The 25,128-nt window shown below is 41.5% G+C and overlaps 1 protein-coding gene across 1 annotated transcript; it reads left to right on the top strand.

The window, feature by feature from the left end:
- The first annotated feature begins 16,242 nt into the window (after positions 1-16,242).
- On the top strand, positions 16,243-24,661 carry PPDPFL (pancreatic progenitor cell differentiation and proliferation factor like). The gene is made up of 5 exons (XM_006112170.4): positions 16,243-16,566; positions 17,529-17,636; positions 19,730-19,822; positions 19,923-20,025; positions 21,966-24,661. Exons 2-5 carry the CDS (start codon positions 17,582-17,584, stop codon positions 21,976-21,978), a joined length of 264 nt encoding a protein of 87 aa, XP_006112232.1. The 5' UTR covers positions 16,243-16,566; positions 17,529-17,581; the 3' UTR covers positions 21,979-24,661.
- The last annotated feature ends 467 nt before the right edge of the window (positions 24,662-25,128 follow it).

Below are 25,128 nucleotides of genomic sequence, written 5' to 3'. Positions count from 1 at the left end.
TTGCGACAGTACCACTCCACTCCAGGGAACAGACTTTTTTTTCTTCAGTCTTCACTAAAAAAGTGTAATTGTTACCTGTCTAGTCACAATTAATATTATTAATAACATGGGTGAAGGAACATAAGACAGAATAGAGAAGGAACAGGTCAAAGATTATTTAGATAAGTTCGTAATATTCAGGTTAGGAGAGCCAGATGAAATTCACCCTAAAGCACTTAATGAACTAGCCAACACAATCTCAAAATTACTAGCAGTTACCTTTGAGATCTCATGGAGGATGAGTGAGATCCCAGAAGACTGAGAATGGCACACATAGGCTGTGTCTAGACTACATCCCTTTTCCGTAAAAGGGAATGTTTATGTTTAAACATTTAAAGATAATGTTTATCTTTAAAAAGGGAACAAAGATAACCTGTGGAATTATAGGCCAGTCATTTAACTTCAGTACCTGGAAAGATACTGGAATACACTCTTAAATAGGGCAACTGGCCTAGTGGAAAAGGGGGGAGCTGCAGATGTAATATATATTTTGACTTTAATAAGGCTTATGATGCAGTCCCATGACATTCACATGAACGAACCAGAGAAGAAATAGACTAGACATTGGTTTTCAAACAGCAGGGCACACCCACCTGGGGTACACGATGAGGTTATCAGAAGTGTGAAGGTATGCGCGAGGACCTCCTCTAGTTCTAGCTGCTGCCAGGCTGGAAGTAGAAGGAGGAGGAAGGGATGGATGAAAAGAGAGGAGGTGTGACCTTTCCCAGCACAGGAAGTGAGGAGGGACCCATTTCTGCTCCTTCCAGAGGAAGATGCACATGGATCTCCATGGGAAATAGATCTTCCTTGCCCACACAGGCTCTTGCACATGCATGCTGGGGATTGCACCAGAGCCAGAATAACCTGCAGCCTGTGAATGGGAATAAAGGAATGAGGAAAGGAATGCATGCAACTCGGCTGACTGTGTGTCCTGATGGTGCAGCCTACCTGGAGCATGCCCTGGGGAAGGGATACTCACAAGCCCCAGAGTAATAGGCACCCCAAGCATTCATGGAAATACTGTTTCTTAGAAAGAAGAGGGTACATATGTGACATGAATCTCTGAAGGAGGAAGCAGGAAAACATGATCAAGAATCTCTGATCTGTGTGAAATAACTATAAGGTGGAGTCACAGTTGGTTTAAAAAACATAAGCAGTTACCCGTGGTTCTCTGACAATGGGAGGTGTGGTGGGAGGGGGGAGGAGAGGGAGGTCTGTCCTGAGACTGGTAACAGTCAATATTTTAATTAACAAATTAACAACTGGGATGAAAAATGAAAAGTAGGCTTATAAGACTTGCAGCTGACACCAGACTTAGGAAGAAGTTATACAAGCACTGGAGGACAGGATTAGAATTCAAAATTATCTTGATAAATTGGAGAGTTGCTCTTCATTGAATTTTATCTTTATTGATTTAAGACAAGAGCAACATACTACTCATAGAAATGAAAACCAAATCTACAAATATAAAATGGGAAATAACTGTGTAGGCACCAGTATGGCCAAAAGGAATTTGGGGCAGGGGGGCATGAATCGAATACAAGTAAAACATGTGGTGTTGTTGCAAATTGGGCAAATGTAATTTTGGGATGTATGAACAGGAGTGTCATGTTTAAGACATGGGAGGTAATTGTTCTGCTCTAATTAGCAAAGGTCAGGCCTCAGCTGGAGTACTGTGTCCAGATTTGGGCACTATACTTTAAGAAAGTTGTGGACAAATTGGAGACAATCCAGAGGAGAGAAACAGACATGAGAAGAAGATTAGATCTTTGAGGAATGGGTGAAAGGTGTGATATTTAGTATGCAAAAGGGAATATTGATGACAGTCTCCAAATAGGGTAAGAACTTATAAAGAAGATGATCAATGGTTTTCCATGTCCCCTGAAAGTAGGATGAGAAGCACTTGGCCTAATTGCCCTGGGTTTAGTCTGCAGCAATGGAAGATTTTTAGGAAAAAACATTCTAACTACGGGGACAGTTAAGCACCGGAACAGGTTATCTAGGGAGTTTATTGAATCCCTGTCATTGGGATTTTTAAGAACAGACTAGATAAGCATCTGTCAGGGAAGTGGAGGGTGTGGGACTGAATTTACTCTAGAGCAGTGATCTCAACCTTTTTATTTCTGAGGCCTCCCCTTACCCCCAACTTGCTATAAAATCTCCACAGCCTACCTGTTCCACAGTAACTTTTTTTTGTCCATATAAAAGCAAGGTTCAGCTTTAGGGAGTAATAAACCAGGAGGTTGCCTGGGGCACCACACCAGAGAGGGTCCTGCAAAGCTAAGTTGCTTTGGCTTCAACCCCAGGTAGCAGGGCTTGGAGCCATACACTTCAGCTTTCTGCCCTGAGACCCAGCAAGTCTAATTCCAACCTTGCTTTGCAGACCCCTTCAAATCTGCTTGCATCCCACTGGGGAGCCCTGGAACCCTAATTGAGAACTATTGGCCCCAATGATAAATTTATTATAAATCCTTGGATGGAGATGTTGTGTATGATAGGATCAAGTCCTGAAGTTCTATCTTAGTATTTATTTACGTCAATGGGAGTTTTGTCTGAGTAAGAACTTGAGAATTTGATCCATTAGGTTATTAATACCTCATAATAAAATATACACGGTGGTCTGCTTTATTTACTTGCAGAAAGCTTTAAACTAGTCCAGGCATTAGCAATCACGGCGCAAGGGGAATATTCAGTTTCTCATAAATATGTTGGAAACCTGATGGTAATCAGATATGATGCATTTTCTGTCAAAGCGACATTAAATGCATTGTCTATATGTTGGATTGGAGTCGGAGGTTATCTGGATACAAATATTCTATTGATGAATCATGAACACTGGTATTTTGTTTAGAAATCTGAACCTAAGCTTGCTTAAATGTCAAGTGGTTATCATTTATCTGTAGGATTAAATCTTCAACTATTTCTTCAGGCTGTTTTTATTTAAACCTACAGGTTACCTTTGCGCCACAAAAAGGCTACTACATGCTATAGAATGTGCAAACAGCAAATTACAAGCAGAGAAACATGCTCACTGCATAACAAGTTATTTTTAATACAGTACTAAGAACTCGGTTAAAGGTTACATCTGGTTAACACACAGCTCGACAGTACGTGTAGAAAAGAGAAAAGGAACACATAATGCTGAGCTCTGCATTATCAAAAGCTTTTAAAAACATTAATTTTTCAACACCATAAATTGCCATGCCCTAAATGTACATGCATAGAGCAGCATCTGTAACATGGCTAATAGATTACAAGTGAGTTTAAAACAAACAGCTGCTGACTCCAACATCTGCAACATTACAGTTCATTGAAGGAAATTCACTTCTGAGGTATATATATTAGGGCAGGTTAATAACTCAGGCAGGAATATCATTCAACCTAAATCAGGCATATTCTTGATGCTGTAGTTTGCTTCACCATTACAAGCTGGATTCAGCAGACAAAGTATAAGCTTTTAGCAAACCTCATCACATAATAACAAGCCTTTTTACCTTGCCAGCCCGGCGAGGCCTATTCTTTAGGTAGGTCCACCTAAGAACCTGCGATCACAGGGGCTCTCAATTCTCGGGGCTACTCAATGAAAGGAGGTGTGAAAGACAGTATGAAAGACAATATGACCATAGGACAGCATTCCCGAGACGATGATAAGGGGAGGACTGACTAGTTGGTAATGGCCAGGTGGATGGCCACTCTTATCCACCTGATACCAGCATAGATTTTTGGTGTAAATTAATGTTGCTCCTCTTTTTATCGGAATGCTAATGTACTTTTGCTTGAGCATTGTATACGTTATCCCATATGTCTATCATGAGACAGATTATACATTGACACAAACACCTACGATGATCCTCTATATTTGCCTTGCTCTGTTGTCAGGTGAAACCTGTATGGTATTATGCTAGCAATTATTTCTGGAAGGAGGAATAAACTTTCAGAATGTTCTGAAAAATGCAAACTGTGACTGAACAAATGCCAATTACTGATGATGGCATGCACTTTTCATGCAATAAATGCAGTGGTTGAGACCTGTGTCATAAACATGACAGGCATTGATAGGGAGGAGCTCCTTTTAAAAAATCTGAGTGGTTTGAAACTTATGATTGTTCCAGATGTATGAAAGATAACCTTGGGAATTTGCAGAGAACCTGTCTTGGCAAGTCAGTAAATAGGAGAGACAATCCTTGCGTTTAGACAGGATAGGTACATCATTTCATGTGCGATATTACAGGACTTCCATTCAGTGACTACAAAATAGTTCATCCTATCTTTCTGGAAATGTGTATACCCAGGAGGTCTTTGCTCAGATACAGCACCTGATTTTCAGTGATACACTTACTGCTTTCACCCTGCTCTCTAGCTTGGCTGGTTAATACACAGGAGACCATAAAAGAGACTTGCTCAAGACCATCATGTAAGTGTTTCAAACCAGATTACAATCAATATTGCTTCTGTCTCTGAAATCTCTTCATATGGGGCCATATTGCCCCCACTGCACTCTTTATATTGTTTTAAATAGATTTATTGCTTATGAAAAGAGATGGCTTGATAGCCTTGGAACACAACATTTTCTATTTCTCCCCAAACAGATACAGCATGGACAAAAACAGCTCATACTTCCACACAACAGCTATTTTCTAAAGAAAATATATATTACCTGTAGCCCCAAAGTAAATGACTTTGAAACTCATTACATAATTAAATATGATAGCAAATCAGCAAATGAACACTCTGACAGGAGTATTCTCTAGTTTTTACTATCTGATCACCAACAATAGTTATCTGTCTTTCTAACGTCTTACTCCTCGCCGCTTTTGCAGATTTAGACTAACACAGCTACCCCTCTGATACTTGTCTTTCTAATGGTATTTATAAAAAACAAAATGCTGGTAACCGCAACATAGGGTAGCCTTTATGGACGCCTTTATGTTTAATAATATCGAGCACGACTGTGTAATTTACACAAGTGACAAGGGATCATTTTGGAGCTGGCAAGGCTCCCAGGTGCACTCAGGTGTGGTGCCTGGTACTACACACATTTGTAGGGCCACTGGAACAAAAAGTGACTTGCTCCCCTCAACTCTGCTATGTGATGACTAAAGGAGGCATCTCCCTGACAGCCCATGGGGAATGGGAAGTAGGGACAGGGCAATACTACACTCCTCTGAGTTCAGAGCCTGCTGTACCATCTGGCCCATATCAAACCATCTCTTTTCATAAGCAACACTTACATGATGGTTTGAAACACTTACATGTGAAAAGGAAGGAAGAATGCTCCAGGAGCATTCTCTCATTTTTTGAGGAAGAACGGCTCTCGCACAAAAGGGTTCTTTTTGTGCAAAAAGGCACCATCTACACAGCACTTTTTTGCACAAAAACCTCTTATGCAAAAGGGAAAGGGAGAGGAAATGCAAATGAGAACGCTGCATATGCCAACGAGCGCTCCATTTGCATTTGCTCTTCTACAAGAGGCTTGCAGTATGGATGTAGCCTAAGAGGTTCCTACTAGAGAATCCCTGAGTCTGCGCCCAGAATAGCAGGTAGGCATGTGTTTTTCCCCAATATCAAATAATCAGTGAGGAAACACAGTATTTTTCCATTTATCTCATCATTTTTAGTAGTACTGATGATAATGGATGTGAACAACGCAATACATACAAGTTAAAATATTGCAGTACATATTGCAGAAAAGCAATAAACAGCTTGCACTTATGGACAGGTGTGAAATTATTGCTTACTCCTGAAGTATGCTCTAGCAAAATTGTGATGTTCAGATATAATCTGTTCAGTCAAATTAAAGTTTGGTGACTGCCTCCAGACATCCATTTATCATCAAAAAACAAATCAAACAGAGAGAACAGTCAACAATGCATAACTGTATTCAAAAGCAACAACAGCAGCACATGATGGGTGAACTTTCCAGCAGCAGGCATATAACTGAAAGCAGGAAATAAGATTACCACAACAGATTGCACTAGGACAGGATATTACAGGATTTCAACTTCGTTCACTAATGTAAAATTATGAACTACAGCATCCATAGCTGTACCTGTCAAAGTGTATTAAAAGCCAAGACAAAATGTGATTGTTTCCTTTTGCATGTGGTGATTTGGTCAAGAAATTAGGTGTAGTGTATTTATGTATTTAAAAATATTTGTACCCCGCCTATTTAAAATATTCGAGACAGCTATGGTAACAAACATATAATATGTTCTGCATAATTCAGAACTAAAAAAATGCATGGCATATATAATACTGATTTTGTATATAGCTGAATATCTTGCAAACCTTTCCTTGTTCTTTAAAGATGAAGGTGCACTCCTAGGTGCTGGAACTAGGGGTATTTCTACACCAGCTGATTTGAAGTGGTTTCCATTATATACAGTGTTCCATTATGTACAGTGTTCAATAGCTCTAAGCACCCCTACCATACAGATTGTTCTGTCACCACTGGGTCCATTAGTGAGCTGAGCTGTGCCAGTAGAACATAACTCACTGGTTCTCTGACTGCAGTACTAGCTCATAATCAATAAGAGTTCAGAAGACTGCAAAAGCTAAAGAATTTGTAATCCCCTTGTTGCCCTAAGTAACTAATTTTCACTTAATCTAATTTTATTAACTGGGAGATGTCTGAATATTTGTATATTCTTACTCTTAGGGTATGAAAGTGTAACTGGCTTCATGCACTCCTGAAAATTCATATGGATGAAGCACCACAAAGAAATTGCCCACAGTGTAAACATCCCTAAATAGCTTCTTAATCATTAGTGTGTTCTGTGTTCTATATTTAGAACTCCTAAGAGATTATCATCTCACATTTCTGGTAAATAGAAGATGTGGAACTTCTGTTTATTAAGAACATTCTGTTAAAGTGACTATTATATCTCTATGGGTGGGGAAAGGGAAGAAAGGATTAGCTATGAAAGGGGTTTAAAACTAATAAAGGAGCTTTACAGTTGGCTCTCAGACATTTAATTGATTCAGATATAGATAATAACTTTGTTTTGGTATTAAGACATTTAACCAGCTCCAAGATTTAATTTTGAGAAAATTCCTTAGGACTTGTAAGCATCTGGTAAACTTCCTCCTTTGACTCCTTACAAGAATTTATAAGGATTTATTATTGTTGGTATTATTTTGATATAACAAATGTGATAGTGTCAGCTTTGGATTGTAGTACAATCTTGTTTGCTATGTTGATTTGTTCTTGCTATTGATTTAATAGTTGTATTGCTTTATTTCTAGGCTAGCCTAATTTTATTAATAGCTTATCTTTGGTGATGTTTCCTTGACTTTTATGTCATTTATTTCAATGAAACTTATAAAAAGACACTTATTTCAGCAAGGAACCTGAATCCAAACCCTTTAAGGACCTGGGTGGCTATCATCTGGACATACTGAAAGTCTGACAAGCTCCCTCTCCTTCTACTCCCCACCCTCTAGTAGTGTTTGTATCTTACAAAGGAGTAATGTTAAAATGTCCAGACACCACACTGAAAATGTATTTCTTAACCTAGCATAAAGATAATATTTTCTTTGGGCATATTTGTATCTTCCAATACATATAGTAGTACAGCATCAAATATATCACAAAGAAAATATGAATCACTAGTAACTAAGAAGATTTTACATGAGTTAGAAAAGCTCAGCAGTTAGAAAAAGCAGAGAATAGATACAAATATTTATTTGAACCAAACAACACAGGTATTAAAATTCCCCTATATTTTTAGCTTGTAACTTTAAAATAGACATGGATTTGAGTTTCTGAACCATCTCCTCTCATGTTTGCAAAATTGTCTCTTTATATACCCATAGGGTTATAGTAGCATGTTTGTAATTAAAATCCTATTTTATGGAATATACATTCCACTTGTTAATGTATGATTTATGATTATTATTCCTTATTTGGACACTTTGTCTATTGCTAAAGGCTTTGTCTGGAATGCTTAAGTGATGAAGACAATGAAAGAATCCCAAGTGAGCAATGGAAACTATGTATGTGTTATCCAGGAAACGAAATAAAATGCTAGAGGTATTTAATCAATCTTGTTGAGCATATAATATGTGTATCATCCCCCTCAAAAGCATTTTAATTAAATGCTAAAATGCAGGATGAATGTTAATATGACCAGTATTGAAGTGTCTTGGTTTTCTTTTGACAAGATCATACCATTGTGAGCACCATGCTATATAGCTGCACATAATATATTCACATTGAAAAAGAAAAATGTTACCAGTATCTTTGACAGCTTGATGTATGCACTCATGTGAATGAACTTTAATCTCTTTTTTAAGCTAAAAATAATATTAGTAGAGTTGAGTAAACAATTTTGTAACATAGACAATCTTTTCCAGGATTTTTTGGTAACACAACTTACTGCTGAAAAAGGTTCCCTTCCCCTCTTTTCCACATTTGGGGAATTGATTTGCACATCATTGAGGTATGCTGTAGTGAGGCTGAAATTCAAGAATTACTCAGCTTGTTGGTGTTGCCTGGTTTTCTACAACTTGCCAAGATGATTAGTGTTGTTTACTCTTGCAGACAGAAACCCCAAGGAAAGAAGCTAAATTGAATGAAGGACAGACCAATTGGGGAACAAATACAAGGAGCATCACAAATTTGTTTCTAGATTTTTTTTAAATTTCATCTAAGGGACAAAATTGTTTACGATATTAGCACCGAGGGTGTAAAGGTTCAAATAGCTGCCACAGCTGCCAACTGAGAATTCATCAGTGCATGGGAGCTCTCATTTGTTAAAGAGATGGTATACACACCTCTAGCAACATATCCCACCTAACCCTCAAATATGAAAAACAATGAGCATATTCAGTCTATAACGTGCTTAGCCTATACTGAGCTGGTGTGTGACCTCTTAGGGACTCTTGCCAATTGACCTAGGTTAATATAGCCCAACTCTCTTTATCTGCCCCACACATTTCTGTTTAATTCCTCATGGGTCCCCAAAATCCTTATTTCCCTCAGTCAAAATCCATAATTCCTAGATATTTCTAGTGTGACTTTCTGGCCCATTACGAGTATGTGCAGTGAGTCAGAGTCAGGCTGACTGGATTTTTCAGTGGAAGTAGTTAACAAACCTGAGAGGTTTTGATGGATACTCTTTGCATAGCTCAGAACCATATTTTGAATAACAGAGGTAGCTTCTTGCACATAGGCCACTTTCAGATGTTAGCATTGAACATGAATGGTTATCGGAACAAGTGCATGAAGCTTGGAATTTGTGGTGACTGTTGTTTAGCTATAGAAACCCAAAGAAATGTGAGGGGGGGAAGGGAGCACTTTTAGATACTTCCTTGGCAAAAACTGTTAATTTCCACTAAAAAAATTAGAAAGAAATTAAATGTCCATATGAATAGTTATTGTGCCAATACCAAAGATTAAATTCCATCTTTAATATGTGAAACAGAATGATTTAAACTCTGCTTTAAGTGCAAATCACAGTGTAATCTCAGCTGTGTAGTCATACTGACATTTCTAATCAGTCTTGCCATCTGATCCTCCTGTATATGAGAGCCATTTGTGTAAACTCACAAGTAATGAGATGACTAGATGAATAATATCCCTTCCATCCCTTATTTATTTGTTTCTTAGAGCCTCTTGAACATAGAAGCGGGATATGGCTTCCTCTCTTGAGGCACTGGAATGGTCTACTCTTCATCACATGCCACAGGCCACCTTCTTACAGAGGGCTGGCTATTGCCCAAAATATTCAAATGTGAGGGAAAAGAGGGTGACATTTCAAAAAGGGAGCACTTTCAGATATTTCCTCAGCAAAAAATGGCATCTAAAAAATGAAAATAAATTAAATTCCCACAAACATTGGGGCTGTGTCTACATTGGCATCCCTTTCCGGAAAAGGGATGCTAATGAGACACTTCGGAATTGCAAATCCGTGAAAGTAGGAATAAGGGATCCTCCGGAAAAGGGCTTATTTTACGGAGAATCGCGTCTACACTGGCGCTTTTCTCCGGCAAAAACCCCGAACTGGAAAAAAGCGGCAGCCATGTAAATGCAAATGCCGCGGGGGATATTTAAATCCCCCGTGGATTTGCAATTCCAAAGTGTCTCATTAGCATCCCTTTTCCGGAAAGGGATGCCAATGTAGACACAGCCTGAATGTTTAAATAAACTTGCTTAAGCCAAACTCGTAATCTTTTAAATTCACATTAAGATGACATGCTGGAAGTACTTGCAGAGACATTTACATCAGGTGGTTGGGGAAGGTCCATGATGCCAGCATAGTCCAGAACTGAAGGCTGTTTCAGAAGATGCACTCCAGCACTTTTTTCCCTGAATGAACCATGAGGGTTCGGGATGTGGACATGCCCATATGCATCCTGGGCAATGCAGCCTATCCCTTGCTCCCCTGGCTGATGAAGCCCAACTCGGGCAGTCTGGACCCCACCAAGGAGAACTTCATTGCCTGGCATAGCAGGTGCCGAATGGTGGTCAAGTGTGCCTTTGGCTGCCTAAATGGGCGGTTCAAAGTCTCCTCACCTGCCTGGATCTCAGTGACTGCAATATCCAACATATGTGAGTGCAAGGGGAGAGAGTTTCCTGCCAGAGTGGGGGGCAGAGGCTGATCGGCTGGCAAGGGCATACAAGCAGTCAGATGCCAGCACTATCAGAAGAGCACATCAGGGGGCTGTGCTCACCCAGGAGGACTTGAGGGGAAGTTTCAGCCAAGGCCACTTGTGAGACTCTTCCCCCAAGCCTCTCCACAAGGGGCCCCTGCATTACCTCGGTGTGCCTCTCCTCCTACACCCTTCCCTTCCCCTGCCCTCTCTTCCCCCATGCCCTGCAGACCAAAAAACAAAAAAAAAAACCCTCTTTTTGTTTGAACAAAGAATTATGATTTTTTTATTTGGGGGATATACAACAGGCGAAGGACTAGGGAAAGAACCTGGAATGGAGAAGCAGGAAGGCAGGGGGAGGAGGCTAAGGGATGGGGCAGGGAGTGATGCCTGCCTTGGGGACCTTGTGAGGCTTTGGCTGCCTAGGGGGTCCCACCGCCACATGTTAGGGGGCCCTGGCAGCCCTTGGGCAGGCTAGGAGGAGAAGCCAGGGAGGTAGGGAGTTGGGGGGGATGGGGTGGGGAATTGGGCAGGGAGTTGGGAGTGTGGGGAGTTGGGTAGGAAGCTGGGAGGCGGACCGGTGGCCCACGCCATACACTCGGCCATACACTCCATGACAGATGTTATGGAGGAGCACATGGTCTCATGCTGGCGCTACAGCTGCTCTCACATGGTCTTCCACTGCTCCCAGTCAGCCCGAAGCTCCACAGGGTTGGTGGCCCACTGCCAGCACTCGTCACTGAACCTCCAGATGAGAGACTAGAGGCAGGCCATCTGATCCCACAGCAGGTCTTCCCTGGTGCGCTTTTTGTGGCGGATCTCACAGAGTCAGGAAGATGGCATCAGAGGTGATGCAGGCACCACACTTGCAGCAGGCCCAGCTGTGAAGAACAGTGATAAGGGCAGTCATCCCTGGAAATACTGTACATGAAGACTAGCCCTAATCTCTGAGCTGATACTGAAGGTCTTGGTTCAGATGATGACAATGTGCTTCGAGCAAAGCCATCTGTTGCCTAGACAGTGGGCACTTTCCTGCAGGGGCATGGATGTCCCAAAGGAACCTTGCTACCCTCATGTCCTGAATACAAGCAGGCATGAGAAGGTGCCATCCAGGCCAGGATCCTGCTGTGGTGGGAGGGTAACAAGACAGCTCACCTTCCTTCTGCATCCCACACTTGCTGGGTCCAGCACTGGCTGTGTCCCACAGAGAGAGAACTTCAGTCCCTGCCCGCTAGAGGGTGTGTGTGTGAGCGGCAGAGGTCACTTGCCAGAGAGAGTGGTACTGGGGTTAGGGTTGCCAGATGGTTTCAACAAAAATACTGGACACACTTGACATTACATCACAATCTATATTACATCTTATTTAGAAAATACCGGACACTTATATTTTCTCATTTATATTTTTTCAACTTGTTTCCCGAACAGAAAGCTCAAATACTGGACTGTCTGGTTCAAAACCGGACACCCTACCTGGGGTCCTCTTCTCTTCCTCTCTCCCCCAGCAGGTTCCTATGCAGGGGATAGGTCTCCTCTGAATTGCCACGCTTCACTGAGAGCAGATGCTGCCCAAGTCTGGGAATGACCCTATGTCATGTGTGGCACTAGTGTGTGTTTCCATGACTTCTGAAGGATGGCTTGTTGTTGGAAGGTGTCCCGCCATGGAGTCTGGAGTGAGGCATAAGCATTATACCTCATGAGAAGCAGGAGTTATTTTGAAATGTCAGGCTCGGTAGTGTGGATGCTCCGCTTGTTATTTCAAAATAAGGGGAGATATTTTGAAATAACTCTCTAGTATAGACCAGGGCCTAGACTTCTGTTTATGATGAATACAGCAGTGGGGGAGGAGAAATACAAAATTTTAATAATTTCACACAACAAATAAAATCAAGGAGATCGGAGTCTGATCTCAGATATTCTAGGAGCAAAGAAAGCAGCACAGTTTATTAGATAAACTATTTATTGTAAATGATTAATTTTACTTGATTTTCAAGATGAAGTTCTATTTTTGTTGACATGTCATTTTACTTTGTACATTTTAAAGATGAGTCATGTCAGGTAATATCTGACATTGTAGATTGTTTGCACTCAGTACTGGATTGAAAATGTAGTTAGGCCATTTGCCTCTCTTTTTCAAATTTGTTTTATTTTAAAGTTGTAGTAGGGGGGCTATGAAATTTTAAGGCTCCATATAATTCAGTCTTATAACTCTAATTATGCACATGCAGGCACACACACAAAACTACATTAAGAGCACATTATTAAGATTGCAAAGTCAAGTACTCAAAAGTTAGGATATGCCAGAATTAAGTAGCTGGAACAACTTTAATTTGATCCCTTGTGCATATGCATTATTATAGTCTTTAATTATATGATTTCATATAGTTTTTCCCACGCATGCCTTAGTCAGCATACAGAGTGGATATGCTCTGGTGGTGCAGCAGCATTGTGCAGTATAGCAGACTCTTGCATGAAGGACCCCTGCTTCCTTTGTTGCAGATAGTGGAAGTCAGTAAAGTTGGAGATGGCAGGAATGGAAAGGATGGTTAATGGTTATGTGAGTTGAATGTAGCCCTGTAGAACTGGAGTCTATTCCTGTCTCTGCTACAGAGTTCCTCCGTGATATTAGGCAAGTCACTTAAACTGTGGACAACTACTAATTTTATGTTCATTATGTTCTGAGTTCTCAACTGGTATGATTAGAATAAATGTTGAACCTTCACATCTGAAAACTGAAGATAAACTTGTCTATGTTCAAAGAGGTACAAAATGTGAAGTATTTCAAAACATTAGGTCTAGGAACCTCAGGTTTACCACCCTAGATTAGTGGATATTTTTTACTTTAAACTTTCTGAGCTTCAGTTCCCTATAAGCCAAATGGAGATAATACCACCCCTTATTTTACACAAGTTGGCAGTGTCTAGACTGGCAAGTTTTTCCGCAAAATCATCTGCTTTTGTGGAAAAACTTGCCAGCTGTCTACACTGGCCGCTTGAATTTCCGCAAGAATACTGACGATCTCATGTAAGATTGTCAGTGTTCTTGCGGAAATACTGTGCTGCTTCCATTCGGGCAAAAGCCCTCTTGCGCAAATCATTTGCGCAAGAGGGCTAGTGTAGACAGCACAGTACTGTTATGCGCAAAAAAGCCCCGATGGTTAAAATGGTGATCAGGGCTTTTTTGTGCAAAAGCACGTCTAGATTGTCAAGCACTTTTTGTGGAAAAGCATCCGTGCCAATCTAGATGCTCTTTTCCGAAAATGCTTTTAACAGAAAACTTTTCTGTTAAAAGCATTTCCAGAAAATCATACCAGTGTAGACGTAGCCGTACTGTGGAAAAAAACTTGATTAATATTGGGAAAGAACTCAGATACTATATAGTTATTAGCACCATAGAAATGCTCATGAGGAAAGTACAAATTCTGTCTTCAAGCAGGGTTTGAATAGTATATGGTAAATATGGCCTGGAACCACACACTGAACAATGAGACACAAACAAAATAGAGAAAAGCTTTTCAGCAAGTGAGCACTATCCATCCTGTCCTTGAATGAAGCAGGAGTCCTATGGAGGTTGGGGTGGGGAAGCAAATAATAAATGATTATGTAATGGAAGATTGTAGCATAATACATAAGCAGCATGGTGTTGAATTAAGATTACACAGGCAACTTGAATTGGCATATTGTAACTTTTGAGTGCCAAACTGGGGCAAATTTTCACAGGGGATGACAAAAGGAATATTTCTGATACCTGGACATGGTACTATAAAGAGTCACCAGGATTTTAGACGGAGGCAAGACGATATTTTTCACTAGCCTCTGTCTTGAAAATGGCTGAACCAATTAGCTAAAATGTAATAGAAAAAAATATCCTGAAGATGGAAATGAAATGGAAAATTTCATTCCAAATAGTTAAGGCTTGGTAAAGTTATAACCAACTGAAAACAGTTTCTTACATTGTGAAGTATTGGGCACTTTTAATCAGTGCTACGAGCTCCTCCTATAAGACTGTGGTGAACATGATAAATGCCTTTCTATACCCTTGACCCAGTTACCATAGAGTTATCAAAAGACTTTAATGGCACAATGGTAAATAAGTGTAAACAGTAGTATCTAATGTCTGCCAATGCAAAAGCACCAAGAGGAAAAACATCTCCATTGAGTAAATATCTAGTAGAAATGCAGATAAATCAGTTTAGAGTTCTAAATACAAAGTTCTGCAAACATCACTGGAACACAACATTTTGTGTTTTGAAGGTATATTATTAATCTTTCAAAACTACTGTAACGAATTACTACTCTGCAGCTCTATTTACTAACATTACATCTAAATGATCTAAGTACAATCAGTATCAAGCACAACAATTGCCAGTTACTTATCCTAGCCAGCCGTATTACTTCTGGAATAACTTTTTCTGAAATAAGCTTGCAGTGTGGACATCCCCTATGAAACAAAATGACATGACTTTTTCAGCCTTGAAATTTTAATATAACAAATTTTGAAATGGAAAGTATTTTAGAAAAACACTGACATTTGTTGAAATTGATACAGTATTACAAAAAACCCTCAACTTATCAATGGTCATTTTCCTGCTGAAAACCATTTTTATTAAAACTTTGATTAGCTCCATGGCTGGTGGCAATTCTAAAAAGTGACATGGCATATTTTGTTCTCAGATACACTTTAAAATTTGAACAGAGTACTGTCTACATATCTCAGGGAAAAAATGGGCCAAAAAGCTTTTTATCTTTTGTAAATCTGCATAGCTGTGAAGACAAACATCAAACCCCTCTAGATGATGGTTCTGATTTAAAGTGTTCAGATGCCAAGGTGATGATTGAGCATAGTATAAATACACAGAAAGACATGTACTATTGCAAACTGTAATGTTTAAAAGAAAAAAAGAAACCAAAACATCAGGAGTCACAGCCTCAAAATAAATGGCTTGATAAAAACAATGTTTTTTTTTAATTTCCTGTGCTTCTGAATATTTAGGGTACACTCAGGGCATGTTTTCAAGCTTTTCTGTGCAGCAAGGAAGGTTGAAAACTAACTCCTTCAATGAAAGCTATGTCTTATCTAATCACAGGATTTCAGAAGTGGGGGTTTTCAGAAAGGCATCAAGTATCACAAAACCTCACATTGTGCCCGTCACTGGCAACTCCCTTCTGCAAATTCTCTTCCCCTTGCCTGCTTAAACGAAGGTCTTTGAATAGAACCCTTGGGCTATTCATCTTCTCCAAATAGAGTGACTATTAGGGGGAAAGAAGGGCGGGAGTGACCTGGCAGCCCCTCTATAGGGCCTGAGACCATCAACCATGGAAAGATTGTCCAACACTCTCTTCTTCCAGATAGGGAGAGGGGATAGGCAGGAATGAAGGGGTGGCTCCTCTGCCTCCACCATCACATGTACACTGGTGCTCTGTAAATGGTGGGCTCCCCCACAACCCTCCTGCTCAAAGCCTACTCCTTCGAGCACTTCCCCAGCCGCAAGGGGCTGAGGAGGGGGGCAGGAGGGAGACGTGTTGCGGCTCAGCATCTCCCTGCCCGGCTTTGGAATGTGAGCTGCGATCACAAAGGCGGGGCCAGTGCAGGTGCTAGGACCGTGAGCGGGGCGGTCCCAGCCAGGGCAGCACGCGCCCCGCCCCCGCCCGACAGCAGGACCGCACGCGCGCACGCCCCGCTCCTGCTGTGCCCACCGCCGCGTTCCACTCCGCCCGCCCGCCTGGCGCTTGGCCCGACCGGGGTTGAGTGAGGCCACCAGGCCAGGGGGAGGCGCCCCGCGGCTAAGGTGTCAGGCGCGCGCCGGGACTGCGCTATAAACAGCCGCCCCCGCCTAGCGCTGCCCAGCACTCAGCGCGCGCAGCCGGCGGGGCACCTGCAGCTGGTGCGGGCTCGTGGGCGGTTTGCTGGGGGCGCTGCAGAGGAGAGGCTACCCAGGTAAGGGGCGCGAGCAGCCACATTCCTTCGGCAAAGGCGGCTGGGGGCTTAAGGTAGCCGCAGGCCTCCAGGGTAGGGCTAAGGGGCGGTTGCCGAGTGCAGGGTGTTGGTGCTTATTAGGAGTATTGCAAATTTGGGAAGAGGTGCAAGTGCTTTGCGATCTCCGCGGCGAAAGGGTCCTTTGGGCCATGGCCCTTACAGCGGTGTTCACCCAAAGTCACTGAATTAAAGTCAGCGACATTCCATCACGGTCAGAACTTATCCCAACGATCAGAAGGGCCTCCACAAAGAGGTTGTGCAAGATGTTGCTGCCGGTTGGTGTGACCCTCACTTTGCACCGTAGGGTTGCTTGGTGTCTGCTTTTGAACCGGACAGTCCAGTATTTGAGCTTTCAGTTCAGGAAACAAATGGAGAAAATATAAATGTCCAGTATTTTCTAAATAAGATCAGGACCGGATTAAGGCATGGGCTAGCCACGCAGCTGCCAACCTATGGGGGGTGCCCGGCTCCCGGACTGCAGCAGCTCCCAGTGGCCACCCTACAGCGGCCGCCCAGGGCGGGGACCACATTAACCCCCGCAGTGGTGGCCAGCAGCGCCTTCCCCTTGTGGCCACGGGGCCCTGCTCAGCCCACCCCAGGCAGTCCGGGCTGCACGCCAGCGGCGGTAGCTGGGCTGGGCCAGGCCGGGCATATGCGTCCTGCAGCCACCAGCTCTGGGTGGGGCAGCGTATGCGCCCTCTCCCATGCACCAGTGGGGCCACGCAGGCACCCTCCCCCAACCTGGGGCGCAATTAAACTGTCTGCCTGGGGCGCCGGAATGGTTCGGTCAGGCCTTGAATAAGTTGTAATGTAGATTATAATGTCATGTCAAGTGCATCTGGTATTTTTGTTGAAACCATCTGGAAACTCTAAAGAGTTCATTATTGTCAACTTTTTTCCTTTTTTCTGTTGCTCTCCTGCAGATTGTTCTCTGCCTGTTTGCTTGACTTTTGGCCCTGTCTCGGTGCCTTTTGCTATGGCATCTGTGCCTTCAGCTGGCTGCCTCCTGGCCAAGAATCAGTACTACAGAAGTAAGGGTTGCTTTAAAAAATAAATAAATATGTATTTATTTATTTATTTTAAACCTGGTGTGTGTGTCCTCATCTGACAATTTCTACTTGTTTATGAAGGAGAGAGTTACATGGCTGGAAATTCTCTGACCCTTTGGATAGGAAACATCTTCTATCATCCTTGGATAGGAGTTTATGAAGGAGAGAGTTACATGGCTGGAAATTCTCTGACTCTTTGGATAGGAAACATCTTCTATCATCCTTGGATAGGAGACATCTGTCGGGGTGATCTAGATGGTGCTTGGTCCTGCCGTAAAGGCAGGGGACTGGACTTGAGGACCTCTGGAGGTCCCATTCAGTTCTGGTATTTTATTATTTGATCTCAAAACTGATTCCGCTAATGAAAAGGCATCAACACCAGGTTGTACAGTGCTTACGTCGCTCCTGAGGGATTTGGAGGTTTGAGGACAGTATTTTTTGTGTGTGGGGGAAATTCTTAGGGAGCTCATGTCTTTCTGTGACTTATTCTCCAATTTCCCCTTCCTCATATGAAGAGGAAAGACTTTTTTTCCTCACTCGAGTAGGATTGCCAACCCTTCAGGATTGGTCTGGAGTCTCCCAGCACCAGTATCAAGCTGCTGCTGACTATTGAAAGCAATTCTGGAGATTTTAATAGGCTGTTTTTAGAAAATGACATTAGGTCACGTGTATGTGTGTAGGAGGGGATGCCTAAAATAGTGTTAGTCAGAGTTGGCACAAGAAGTGTATAACTTCTATTTGACATTAATAAATATAAAAAGAAAAGATGTACAACCCACTGGCAAGTGTGTTGCAGGTCCCCTTTGCTGATCCATAGTGGATATGAGTTTTTACATTAGCTAACTTCTTTAGCTCAAGCAGTAGCAATTCTTGTTCTTAAATCTGGAGGTTGCTGGTGGGTCAGCCAAGATGGCAGCTAATACACAAGATTTTATGGCTAAAGCACAGGAATAGGAAAAGTGATTTGGCTTTTGTCTCTGCACCAGACTCTGTGTGAACTTTGGAAGGTCAGTTAATGACTCTGTTTCCTCATTCGTAAAATGGGGAAATATTTGCCTCTCACAGGGAGTTGTGAGACTAAATGTCATGATGCTTTGATGATAGGCTATAATGTGAAACTTATTGGTATTAATTTTTGTATGAAAGCATACGGAGAAGAAGGTTTCTACTATAATATGTTCTAATTGTTATGTGCAGTGTTTTTGTAGCTCTATTGGTCCCAGGATATTAGATTGACAACAAGGGTGAAGTAAAATATTTTATTGGAGCAACTTTTGGTGATAAAGAAGCTTTTCAACTTACACAGAGCTCTTCTATAGGTCATTGGAAGTTTGTTTCTGTCAACCCAGAAGTTGGTCCAATAAAAGATATTACCTCACTCCTCTTTTCTCTCCTATTAGTTATATCAAAGGACAGTTTTTTAGAATGGAATCCCTTATACTAATGCCTGATCCTAAAATACATGTTGTATACTTTCACTGATGCTGAATGAAAGTTACACAAGCAGATTGCATCTTAGCATACTTTTTTTCTGGGGCGTAAGAAGTGGTAGCAGCCGGTGAACTCCTGAAACAGTTATCCTGTCTTCGTGCAATGTCTCTATAAACTTTTTTTTTAAAAAAGCAGTATAAAAGTATTGGACACTGAGGCCTTGTCTATACTTACTTGGAAGGTTGAACTAAGATACACTACTCTAACTACTTTAATTGTGTAGCTGGATTTGACGTAACTTAATTCAGCCTTCAGTGCCGTCTCTGTAGCAGGAGGTTGACAGGATCAAATGCCCCTGTCAACTTCCCTAACTCCTTGCAAATTGAGGGGTACCAGCATGGACAGTAGAGCCGTTGGCGTTCTTTACTAGATCTACTAAATTGAACTCCAGAAAATCGACCGCTATAACATCAGTCTTCTGAGAAGTGAAGAAGTGGCCTAAATGACTTTTTAAGTAAACTTGCCTCAGGCTAAACAGAATCTTCTGTCAGGCATTAGGGATATGAAAGTTTTGAAAAAATCGTTAGTCTGAAATTAATGTATATTCTGTAATCTGAGATCATTGTTTTGTTTTCTTCATACAGCTCGATTGAATTCTGAATCCAGTGTTTCATCAGGATCTTCATCTTTCTGGTCTGATCCTGTGAACATCTCTGACCAGGAAAAAGCCCATCATGGTATTGCCTTTTTTTTTCCCCCCCCAAAGATACTTTTTTTTCCTTATTTTTGGCACTTAGATTTAATTTACAGTCACTATTATTATGTTTCCTTTTGTAGGGTTACCTGAACTATTTGATAAATTCTGGTGGATAAAAAGCTTTTTCCACTCTGAACCATCTTCTTCTGAAAACATGAGTGGAAAAACATTACCAACTAGCAGGTAAGTCTTTTTTAATGAATGATGGAGATAATTTACTTATGCTACTTTTCTTCAGTGAGGATAACATACTGATTGGAATACCGCTCTCCTTCCCCTGTCCCTCACATTAACTTTAGGGATATAATATTTTACTGTTGATTTAAGTGAAATGTAGCAGAAATTCAAGGTCACAACAGAATGCCTGTGAAATTACAGTCATTTCTTGTTAGTAAAGTTAGTCAAATCAAACAAAAACTTGTAATAAGCAGAAAATAGTGACCTTAACTTTTCTGTTTGCTTGAAGTGATAAACCAATATTTTGTTGGTATGTTTATTAGATAATTCTTGGTTAGCTGGCATGGATTAGAAAATTTACTGATGTAGTGTCTTAGCTAAAGGCCATAGAGCAGGGGTTCCCAAACTTTTTGACACGGGGACCAGTCAATCCATTCACGAGCTTTTGGAGGACTGATAACATTCATTTGCATATTCATCAAGCAAATTATGAATATTCAAATAAGTTGTTTCTGGTCCTCCCAAAGCCCCCAGTGCCAGCGTGGGCAAAGCTTTTGATACAGTCACCCACAATCTTCTTGCCAGCAAGTTAAGGAAATATGGATTGGATAAATGGACTGTAAAATGGATAGAAAGCTGGCTAAATCAGGGTTTCCCAAACTTTTTACTTTAGTTGGAACCTGCTTTTTTTCAGGACTGTTTTTTGCAGCCCAAAAATATAAACACATATTAAAAAAAAAAAGAATAAAAAATGAATGCATTTTCAGTGTTTTACCTGGCTGCATCCTCTGCACAGCCTGGGCCAGGGCTTGGGGAACCCGGAGCCGCATGGGCACTCCAGGAGGTGGGAGCAGGAGCAGATTAGGGGTCTGGTATCTGGCTAGGAGGGACGGTGCAAGAAAGGGTAGGGTTGCTATGTGTCCGGTTTTGTACCGGACAGTCTGGTATTTGAGAGTTTTGTCTGGGGAAAAAAATTGAGAAATTACCAGACATATAAAATGTCTACTATTTTCTAATTAGGTAAGTTTTATTATAATTAGGTGTATCGGTCCTTATCTGTGAACTGCCTGGCTGATAGATGTGCTCACACTGCATGAGTGTGTCTACCTGCCACGCAGTTCTCAACTACTCGAGGGAGGGTATGTGGAGGGGGAGGGGGACACAAAATGGAATCCCCGGCCAGACTCACTCGTCTGCCAGGGTCTTCATGTTCCCGGGTCAGTCCTGCTCCCCCCCCCTTCTCCTCCCGATCTCCCTAGTCCAGCCCTGCTGCCCCTGTCCAGCCCTGCTTCTGGCAGTTGGTTCCTCCCGCCCCCCACCAATCTCCCTCGGCCCGCCCCGCTCCCCCGACGACCCCCCGACCAGCACCGCTGCCTCCATCCAGCCCTGCTTCCAGCAGCTGGTTCTCCGGTCCTCCTCCTCCTGATCTCCCCCAGCCTGTCCCCTCGCCCCCAGCCCTGGTTTCGCTGCCTGCCCTCCCTGATTGCTGGACAGCCCCGCTGCCGCCAACCCTGCTTCCCAGCAGCCGGTTTCTCCCCCCCCCCACCCCCCACAGACACACCTCCTCCCAGCCTGTCCTGCTCTGCTCCCCTCCCGGCAGCCACACTGAGGCCCAGTATTTTTTTCCCGTGGCCCGGTAACGGGCCGCAGCCCATAGTTTGGGAAACGCTGCCATAGAGCATAATACAATACATATGGTGTTAAAATCTATACAGGACAATAAAATTAATAAAAATTATAAAAATACAACAAGATGAAAACTTAAGATCAGCTATTCCCCTGGATCAGTTACTTCAAAATCACAACTGTTAAAACAGTATAAGCTTGGATACTTAGATATATGTTTCCTCTTCACTATGACTTAAACAGCTGATTTAATACATTTTTCATAGTTTTGTTTACACTGGATATTATCCCATTAATAACTTGTCTTTATCTGTTTACAGTGTTGCAAGTTGACTTTACCTGCAGTGATATTATAGACCCCTTTCTGTAAAGCACAGGATCTTCCAGATGGCTGCTTTCAGCTGTGTGAAGAAAATATACTGCTTGAAACTTCACTTCCATGAGAGAAAATAGAATTTCATAAACATTTGTCTGTAGCTTAAATTGCTTTGCTTATGGCAGGCATAGTTTCTGGCTACCCTGATTTTTATTGAATTGTTAACATTTGAGAGATGCCTTTTTAATATTTGTAAATCTAAACTCAATGGATTTAATATCCTAATACTGGCTTAGGTCACTGGAAAAAGTGACAGTGAAATGTAAAGTCAGCATAAAATGGCCAGTGATTATTAAGTTTTAGTTCTGTAAGTTGAAATGCTTCTTTGGACTGTCAGTGTCAAAATTTTTCAAGGGTGCTGTGACTCAAAACAAAAATTGTCTGAAAAGTCTATTCAGTAAGTATTTTCATTAGTTTGTTTTACTAGATCAACTATGCTGACATCAAAATGATATAAACTAGTTTTAGATGAACAGATTAAATATTAGGAGTAAATGTGACACATCTTTCCCATGTGCCCAGTTACAGCAGTTATGTACTGTTTACAAAAGTTAACATTTCTCTTAACAGCTTTATTTGCGAAAGAGTCCTTAGTGCTCTCCCCTTGTTATGGCAGAATATGGATTCTGATCTTAAATACAGAATGTAAGCTGCATACCCATGAATGAGACTTAGGGTAAATATACCTAGCACCCTAAACTCAAAGTAAGATATGCAATTTGCATAGCAAATTGCGTATCTTATCTCAAATCTATTTTGAAATAGCTTATTAAATTGAAATTTGGCGCATCTACACAACACCAAATTTTGAAATAATGCACTATTTTGAACCATCCCTTAACCCAGGGTTCTCAAACTTAGTGATACCGCAACCCCCTAAAATGCTAAATGAATTTGTATGATTCCCCCCCCCCCCCCGATAAATTATTAAGCAAAAAAAAAAAAAAAAAAAAAGAGGAGGTGGGAGCCAAAGTTGCACCACTTTGTCCAGTTTGGGACTGCACACTAACCGCCAGTGCACCCACCCTTCCCCCTGAGGCTGGCTCCCCTAGTACTCTCCATGCCAGTTCATTCCCCCCTCCCTCTGAGGCAGGCATTCTCAGCGTCGGGAGCCCCGCTCCAATCAAATCTCTTCCCCCCCCCCTCCCCCCGCAGAGCCAAGCACGGAGGAACACTCTTACTTTTAAAGTAGTTGCTCCTGCTGCCTGGCCTGGCTTCCTCAGCTCTCAGCTTGTAGGGGAGGCATCACAAGGCCAGCGGCCGGTCTCTGCTGCTCATGTTGGCCAGAGCAGCACAGCTCCGCTCCCACCCAGCCAGCGCCACCCTAGCGTGGTGCCCAGCAACTGCTCCGTCCTACCCCCCCTTCATTAGACTCTGTGGTGCTCCTCACTCCCCTGCCCCTCCCAGACACGGCAGGGGAAAATTGTCCCTGCCAGGCTTCCATCCGGTATTTCATGGTTTTTTTTTTTTTTTTTAAACCAGACAGAGCCCATGGGGAGACAAATTTTTTCAAGAAAAATAATGGATCCAGGTGCGACCCCCCCCCCCCATAAATTGGTCGTGACCCACAGTTTGAGAAACGCTGCCTTAACCCTTGTGCAATGAGGTTTACCAGGATGGCAAAATAGCATGTCTGATATTTCGAAAAATAATTTGAATTAACGGGCAGCTTATGTAGATACGGGATAGCTATTTCGGGATCTCTCTCGAATTCTGAAATAGCCATGCAGTGTAGATGTATCCTAAGTGTCTGGGGACAGAATCTGAGGGCTTGGTAAATAGTCTAACTTTCATGGATTTTTGACCTTTTTGATTTGCAACAGTACTTAACTTTTTTTTTTTTTTTAAGGCTACTCTTACCTGTACTAATCTCAGTTAAAGAGCCTGTTTTATATTAATTGCTCTCTGTAAACCCTATTGGGTGGATTCTGTGACAGTTCCAATACCTTAAATAATGACAGTTCTGGTATTAACAATTACCTTGTTGATTTAAATATATTTTTACACTAACCATATTTTCCCTTGTTAACTGATCTCAAGCTGCTTAAACTAATTATTAATTGCAGCCCCTTCTGGTGTGAAGTGTTGTAGTCAACAGTACACAGTTATGACAGCAGTTATATTTTGCGAAGTGGATTAGTGAAATTGCATAGGTGGAGGAGGTGTTACAAATATTTAGTTTGAGTATTTCATTTCCATAAGTTTCAGGAATATTTTTCTGTGCAACTTGAATATATCAGATCTGTTCAGGCCATTTACTGAATTTACCTGGTACATTTTTAAGCACTTCAGGCATTAAGTAATAATGTATCCCATTAAAGTATACATGTAAACTTTTTCATGATATACAAATAGTTCTGTAGATGTTCATGGCACTTCTTCATTATTTTGTGAAGTAGTCTACCCTCAGACCCTTTATAATCTAGGTTGAGATAGTATATACAGGGCAGGTGAGAACAAGGATGAAGACAAATTTTAGAAGAGTATGGTGCCAGGAATTCATTACATGAAATATATAAGTATTTCTTTTTACTTGTTTAAAATGATTGCACCTTTTGATCTTAGAATTTATTTTAAATGTATATAAGCTACTCTATTTTTATACTAAAATTTTTATATTAATAAAGTTTTTAATTTTGATGAGGTGTGAAATGTTTCTTTAATTTCTGTTCATTATCATATAAAAACTTTTGCTACAAATTCACATGCAACAGTGACTACCATTTTGTATTAAATAAGTCATATTTCCTGTGATGTTTTCAAAAAATTAGTTGAATGTGAGAGGAAAGGAGGAGTTCAAATCAGAAAAGAAACACTAGGAGGGAAAATTTGCTTTAATGTCTTAACAAAAAAATAGAAAATGAATATGGATTTGTAAGGACAAATTTTGATGATCTCCTAATTTGTATCTTCCCCCTCTCCCCAAATGTGTGCAGGAGTAGGAAGAAATTTGAGCGGGTGGTATGATTGCCTCCAATGGCATGTTGCCCACCTGTCACTTATAGTAGCCAATATTCCCAAAGACCAGAGATAGGACACTATTGAGTATGACTTATTACAGTGAATTCTTTTCCAGGTATATGACCAGTGGATCTTTCTGTCATGCT

The sequence above is a fragment of the Pelodiscus sinensis genome, chromosome 2, assembly GCF_049634645.1.
Source record: "Pelodiscus sinensis isolate JC-2024 chromosome 2, ASM4963464v1, whole genome shotgun sequence".
Classification (NCBI taxonomy): domain Eukaryota; kingdom Metazoa; phylum Chordata; order Testudines; family Trionychidae; genus Pelodiscus; species Pelodiscus sinensis.
This window is presented reverse-complemented; position numbering and strand designations above follow the sequence as displayed.